General features: G+C 56.5%; 1 protein-coding gene across 2 annotated transcripts in view; it reads right to left on the reverse strand.

Annotated features, from left to right (window-relative positions):
• Positions 1-6,625, reverse strand: part of EFR3B (EFR3 homolog B) — a 28,063-nt gene extending 21,438 nt beyond the window's left edge. Inside the window, exons 1-3 of one of the 2 annotated variants that reach the window (XM_019473177.1) lie at positions 6,551-6,625; positions 5,344-5,471; positions 1,497-1,647 (exon numbers count right to left, since the gene is read on the reverse strand). In XM_019473177.1, coding sequence (XP_019328722.1) covers positions 1,497-1,647; positions 5,344-5,450 — 258 coding nt within the window. In that variant the 5' untranslated portion in view covers positions 5,451-5,471; positions 6,551-6,625. The remainder of the gene's footprint in view (positions 1-1,496; positions 1,648-5,343; positions 5,472-6,550) is intronic. The other variant, XM_019473176.1, reaches the window with a different exon arrangement.
• Between the last annotated feature and the right edge of the window lie 844 nt (positions 6,626-7,469).

Raw genomic sequence — 7,469 nt, forward strand, 5'->3', positions numbered from 1 at the left:
CATGGGGGTGTTGGGTCGACGGTTGGACTCGATGATCTTAGAGGTCTTTTCCAACCTCAATGATTCTACGATTCTATGATTCTAAGGGGATATTGCATGCGTTTGCAGGCAGGGCTGCACTGCAACATAGGATGTTTTCTTAGCAAGAGACCCAGCTGCTTGCCACTGGGACGGATCCAGGCAGCTCCGGCACATCTCAAGAGGTTTGGACAGCAAACGGCACCTCTCCGGTCTCCCACGGAGCTTGGGCCGCCCTTGGGCAGAGGGATGTGGGTGCCGCCCAGAGATCCTGCTCCCATTGCAAGGGGCTTTCCCAGGCAGCCCCTGCAGCATACCCAGGGCTTACGGTGGCATCACCGCACTGAAACGCCACGGTAAGCTGCTGTTGGCAGTGGGTTTCAGCCGAGGGATCAATCCTCCCGCTTCTTCAAGGGCTGTGGGATTAATAGGTTTGCTGATGGGCAGCTCACACTGCTTTCAGCTGGGAGCGATTAGTTGCGAGGGAGAATGGGGGCGAGAAAGGTCTCCGCTCAGCTGCCCCTGCCTCAGTGGAGGCATTTACAACCCCGCGTCCAGGACCGTGCCAGCTCCTGGAGGAGAGAAGCATCAGGGGGCGCAGTCCGGGAGGCGTCAGCAGAAACATTAATACCGTCCCTCTCCCCATCACACATGGCAGAGAATTAAAGCTTAGGGCTGAGCTGTCTTACGCGTTTCCCAGGCACTCGAGAGAGCATCTACCCAGTCCACCCTCCTGCCCACAGGATGATCAGCTCCACCTAAACCCCCTCTTAAAAAGCAGCAAGGACAGATGCTGCTTGTCCAAGCCAAGCTACCGGGCACTGGCAAGAGCCCTCACAAGCCCAGGTGTCAGGTACCCCCAGTGTTCCCAGTAAAAACCAGCAGAAAGGCCATGCACAAGTGGCTGCTGGCTGCCAGCCAGGATCAGCCGTTCGGATGCTGGGAGGACATCACCTTTGTTCATCCCTGCTTCTCCTTTCCCCTCATTTTATGTCTGTGACGGACACGTCCCCAGTCCAGCTCAGCCATTTATTGCAAGCAGCAGCTCTGTTTAAGCCAGCCCTTTTCTGAGCACAAAGAGCTCCCAAAATCCATGGGGATCACCTCCTAAGTTGGTCTATTGTCTGAAATCGCTGACAGTCCCTGTGTCCTCGGGCTCGTTTAGGAGAAGCTGAATTCAAGAGAAGGAAGGCACGGCAGCAGAGATCAGAGACCAGCGACTGGTGACGGACAAGTCACCAACAAGTCAAACAGCAGGGACAGCGCACGGGCAGCACCGCTGGGCTCTCAGAAACCTCATGCGTGGCAGGACACATGAGAGGGGACACCATAAATCCTCCCCTGCAGCCGCTCCCCATCCTTTCCCAGCGAGGTTTCCTGCCCTGGCACTGTGCAGAGGTGTGGGGCTGACAGGCAGGGTGGAAAGCCAAGGACAGGGTCAGCAGGGTGCTGCCACCTCCCGCTGCACTCCTACTCACCGAGTTGGTCCCCAGGATCTGCAGGTTGGGCTTCTCCGACTCCAGCAGCTTTGCCACCATCTTCAGGAAGCTCTCCACGAAGAGGTTGATGCTCTGGCAGTGGCAGGCCATGAGGAGCTGGTCTAGGGCCTCCATGGCAATGCACACATACCTGGGAGCAGGCAGAGGCCAGGGTCACTCCCCGACAGCAGCACGGGCCCGCGGCCATCCCTCCTCCTCCTCCCCTCTCCCAAACCGCCTGGGTGCCCACCAGCAAAACAGCAACCTCCTGCCCTGGCCAACCCAAGGAGAAAAATTTTACACCCAAAATACCCTTGGGATATTTTTAGACGGTGTTGGCTGCTCCCAGCACCGTTCCTCCTAGCGAAGACCCAGCTGCCCCAGGACCAAGCCTGCCAGCAAACACCTTGCATCTCCCCCCACGCTGCTCGTGGGCTTCCCTTGCCCTGAACTGGTCTTTATATCCCGTGAGGGAGCGCTGGGCTTCGTACAGGGTGGGCTCAGTGTCAAACGCAGCCTTTGTCACAGCCCGAGCTGATCCTGGCCAGGGAGGAGGGACAGGACGAGAACGCAGAATTAGACTGCTGTGCTCCAGAAAAGCTGTGCTTAAATACACAATAGAGCAACCCTGCAGAGCATATTCACATCTCCCCAGAAGTTCCCGGGGTGAGCAGGGTTTCCTCCAGCAGTGCACAGACCAGGACGCAGCATTGCCCACACCAGGATTACTTTGGTCCCCGTCCCTCCTCCGGGGATGGGGCTCAATCACTCAGTCTTGGCTCCGCGTGCTGAACGGGGACGGGGGAAGCCCAGAACATGGTTCAAATACAGCAGCAAGACGGGACGCATCCGCGACAGGTCCTTGGGCCACGCAGGGAGCCTCCCTGAGCACAGCACATCCCTTCACCATCCCTCCCGACCAGGCTGAGCTCACCCACAGACCACCCTCTGGCAGCCGGCTTTGCTGCAAGCTGCTATGGCGCATCTTCCAGGCTATTTATTAAACCAGTCCTGCAGTGCTCCTGCCTCTGAGAGGAAGCTGGAAGACCTCGTGCTCAGCGATGAATCTCGATCAGGTGCCCGTTACAGAGGTGGCCAGATGCGCATACTGCAATTGCAGAATTTCTCAGGTGTTGCTTCGCGTTTCCAAGACAAATTGGACCAGTTGCTCGACGTGGCTCTGACGAAGCCTGTTTGCAGGCTGGTCCTGCGATGCTTTCTGCACCAACAGAGTCCGGTTCATTACCAACGCGGTGGCTGGAGCCCCTGGATGGGCTGCTTGTGCAATGACCACGCTGACCTCCAGTTGCTGGTCGCCCGCTGTGTGTGTAAAGCCCAGCGAAGAAGCAAACCCCAGCCTCTGACCGCTCTGAGCAGACATTTATTCCAGCTGGAGTTGCCCAAAACACAGAAAAAACCCAAACGGTGACTGCACCGAGTCTCACAGCTCCAGCTCTTCTTGCAGGACCTCTGAGGTACCCAAACATCTGACAGGGACCCGGTACCAGGACACTGGGAGTAAAAACAAACTTTACAGCTCCTTACCACCTCCCTTTGACTCCTGCTCTCTGTGCAGCTGTGAATCTTTGTACCATGGCAGCTCACATCAAGCCCAGATCTGCCACGGCCAAGAAAGCAGGAGGTGGCAAGCACAGATCTCTTTATAGCGGGCACAATTCCTCCTTTAACCTCCATTTTTCGAGCCGGCTCCTTGCCCGGCTGGATTTGCAGCCTGGGTGGCATGCAGCAGCCACCAGCTTGTGCTGCAAGAAGGAAACCCGAAAGCACCGAGCTCGCCAGCAGCGAGGCGGGCAGGAGCTGCCCATCTACTTGCGCCAGCCCTGCCTGCGCATTAAAGGGCAGCTGGGGAGGCAAACTGCCCTCTCAGGGAAAGGGAGGTGTCTGATAAACCCTGGACTTCCAGGTTCCAGCTGGTAAAACACAGCAAGACCGATCCCTTCTCCTGAGGCCCCAGAACTGTTGAAATCTGGCTCCGGTCTTGAGTAGATTCTCTGGTGCCTTGTAGCATGGTTGAGCTCATACTGCAGCCTGTCCTTCAGACACCATTACAGCTCTTCCAGATACTGTGAAAATAAGCAGCCAGCTATTCCTGGATCTGTGAGGCTCCTACCCATCTGTCAAACTGGGTTAAAACTGGCCCAGAGGGAAAAAAAGGTATGAAGAGGTGACTGACGACCAGCATGAAGCATCAAGCTCCTTTCTCGTAGGAAACAAGGCTGAAAACAACATTCTGTGCCCAATATTATTGCAACAGCAATTGTCTTTTGGGGACAACTGGACACAGGCTACCAAGAGGGAAAAGGGACACTTGTGGAGTTGTCACCTCTGACCTACCCCAACCATCCTCTTACAGATGGTGGGTTGCATTGCTGCAAACTCAAACAAGAACACTTTCCCCTTTTAGCAATAAAGTTAACAAAAAGATGACACCCAACGGGCCTGAAATCAAGGCTACCTTCATCTTACGCGCAGGAGAGGCACCCACGTGCTCGGCTGCTCTTTCAAAGCCCGGCTGCGGTGTCTGCAGCGGGGCAAGCCCTGCTGCTCCAGCCAACACCGACCTACAAACGAAAGGTTGATCCAAACCCATTTCAGGCATTTCAAAGTTAGACTTTGAAAATTAGCTAGTGCTCCAACCCAATTACGTGCCTATACGCACAGGCGGCGGAGGAAGGAATGTATTCCCCCCTTCACCCACCGAGGCTTGTCATTAGATGTCAAAAATCTTTGAAAGCCTTTCTTTTCCCAACATCGCAAGCAGAGCCTGTTAACAGCCGCTTAACCACAAAACATCAGGCAGAGCTTTGAATGTCCTGTCACTCCCGATGACGGGTGATGCAGACGAGGCTTTGAAGGTTTTCCAACTCTAACACTTCTTAGGCGGGCTGCTGGCTTCTCTTCCCCCAGGATAAAAGGCAGGCTGAAGTTCGCACCACGAAGCTGAGCTGTGTTTGTCTGCCACGGCTTTGTTCAGGAGACAACAAGAATCAATCCAGGAGCTATTTCAAAGGGAAGGAGCCCTCCCGTGCTCCCCCAGCATTTCTAATCAGGGCAGTCAGCTATTTCCAGGCCGGGCGCTGCTCTCTTTGCAGTAAACACGGCAAAGCCTTGCTGGAAGCAATGCGGGGAGGGAAGACGAAGGGAACGGGGCCCAGCCAGGACCACGCAGGTGAGTCGGACAGAGCAAACACAGCAATCCCCATCCAGCCCAAGGCATCCCCATCACGTGCTCTCTGGAAAAGCGTCAGCACGCTGCCCCTCATCCTCACTCCCACTTGTGCCACATCACCATAGCTCAATAGAGATGTGCATGGGGTGCAACACACCCAAGCTTGTCCTGAATAACCCCCAGAAAGCTGCAGCCAGGGCCACCCTGTTTAGCTGCTTGCCCACACCTAGCCAGACTTCCATCTGGCTCTGGAAGAGCCACCGTGGGCTTTTAAAGGCCAGGAGGGTGCCACAGGCTCCTGATGATGGCCCAGAGAGTTGATAGCAGTCTTGCTGCTGGGGACAAACACCATACGCACGCAGACTCCTCAGGCACGGGCAGCACGATGCCAGGGAAACACTACATGGCTCCCAGCTTGCCTGGTCCCTTGCAACTTTGCAAGGAGTATGCACATTGCTGCGTGCTCCCGTGTCTCACTTTCGGAGGCAGAACATGCTCAGGTCTCTCTGCAGCGTGCTCGTAGCTTCAGGACACCACGGAGCACGCAGGAGCTGCATACCCCACACATCCTCCCCCTTGCCTGAGCCCCCTCTACTATCTAGTGGCCCATCGTTATGCCAGTCACTGGGGTGGCTGAAACAGCCTCACAGCGCTTACCCGTATCGGTGCCGGCTTACGTCTCGGATGAGCCGCTCGGAGAGGTAGGCACCGATGCGATCCAGCTTCTCCGGGGCAGACAGGGCATAAAATGTCAGCTTCTCCATGTTGGTCTTCACCAGCCCATCCTGAAAGAGAGCAGCGCAGGGGGTCACAGCCTCACGCCCAGACCCAGCAAACATCAGGAGCATCTCTGCAGCAAACCTTGGCAGCGATGCCAGGGGTCTGGAGCACGCCAGTCCCGTCTCAGCACTTCCCCACACCTTGTACACCAGGGAAGGCAAATGAGGATTGCATTTAGCCTCAGCTGAGGGCTCTTTGATGCACCACAGCCGTGGGTGACCCCAGTGCAAGTCTCCATCGAGCACCCCACACTGTAAATACAACGAGAACCGTTTGCCAGCCCCTAGCAATGCCCCGGCACCAAGGGGCAGACAGGGACATCAACACCTCCAGGCTGCTGAGGCCAAACGACACAAGTGTGCCGAGCTGCCAGCCCCAATTCCCCGCAGCGTGCAAAACTGCAGTGCTTCCTCCTCTCCGCATGGCTCGGCAGCAGCCTCCTCTCTTGTTCAGCTTTGCTGCCAGTGCCATGACAAAACAGGCGCTCACCACCTCCCCGGGTAATCCCAGCCCCGCTACCCCCAGCCGGGAGCTCCTCTTCCACTGCCTTCGCCTCTTGGCTGTGAAAAGGAGACAAAGAGGCCAGATTTGGGATGCTCCAGGCGCAGCTGGCAGGGCATCCCCCATCTCCAATTCGGCAAGGCACCAAGCAGGGCACCAGCTTCCCCGCATCCTGGAAGCATAAGCAGCTTTTGAGCTCGAAAGCCTGGCTGAGGCCCCAAGAGACCCCCACTCTTAGAAGCTGCTTTCCTTATCCTGCAAAGAGAAGGACGTACGCCTTCAGGTCCATCCCCCATCCTCCCATCCATCCGTCCTTGGATGGTGCATCTGCCCGGCACCTTTGGGAAAGGAAGCCTGTCCCTCCAGGCCAATGTGGCTGGAGGAGCTGCTTCCGTATTTCTGCTCACAAACAGGCTTTAAAGGAAAATCCAACCCTCCAGGCATGGTCTTACGGAGTCAAAGCATCGCCCGCCTCCCAGGAGCTGTTTCTGGGTGGGTCACACCGCGTCCCTGCAACCCGAGCACCAGAGCTTCGGTGTGTGAAGCACCGGAGCTTGGGCGCGTGAAGCAGCGCCTCGTTTACCTCTGGGTCCTCAGGGAAGATGTTGTCGACAAGCCTTTTGTAGCGGGGACGCAGGGCGCCGCAGCAGCCGCACACACCTGGAAAAGAGGAGACAGAGCCTGTCAGCAGGGACAAAATCCTCAGCTCCAGGGCAAACCCCTGTGTGGAGGTGCCTTTGGTGGAAAACATATCCTCGGATTCAGTAGGGAAGCCCGGGAAGAGGACAGGGCACCAAGCTGACGACATCCCAGAGTTTTGCAGCCAGAAAAAACAAGGGAAGAAAACTGCAGCTGAGAGGCAGGGAATTGGCTGGTGACCAGCATCATTTGACGTAGGACAAATAGCAGGGTTATCTGCTTTTCTCACCCAAGAAAGCAGCCCCCAGAGACCAAGATGTCTGAAGTTCCCCTAAACCTGTGCCTCTCTATTTCGCAAGATCCTCTTTTGCAAGTCCTCAGACCAAGAGCTCTTTCCTCCAACCACTCACCCGAGGACGCACTACTCACGCCCTGCCCCACGCTCCCCACGGAGCCAGCAGCGATAAAGAGAGCACAGGCTGCTGGAGACAGCAAGACAGAAAAAGAAGAGAGAGCATCTTACGAAGGCTATGAAAGGAAAATGCCTCTTCCTGTTTGCAGCTCCAAAGCTGAGCTGTTGAGAAACACCAAACACCTTTGATTGCCCCCCTACCTTTGGGCTGCCGGACCGCGGTCCCTCTCCCCCGAGGGGGGCACCAAGGGGCACCAAGTGACCTGTGTTTCGCAGGACAGTGACACAACCATACCCAGCCCCTCTTTTTGAGGGGTCTCAGACATGGCAGCAGCTTGTCCCTGATGCACAAGCCGTGCCCCACGCAGCCTTTCCGAGGGCCAAAACCGCTCGCAGCAGCGACTCCGCAGGCCAGTGAACAGCGGGCATCAGCCTCCTCCCAACTCAGAGC

The sequence above is a fragment of the Aptenodytes forsteri genome, unplaced genomic scaffold (assembly GCF_000699145.1).
Source record: "Aptenodytes forsteri isolate BGI_AS27 unplaced genomic scaffold, ASM69914v1 Scaffold534, whole genome shotgun sequence".
In the NCBI taxonomy this organism is placed as follows: Eukaryota; Metazoa; Chordata; class Aves; order Sphenisciformes; family Spheniscidae; genus Aptenodytes; species Aptenodytes forsteri.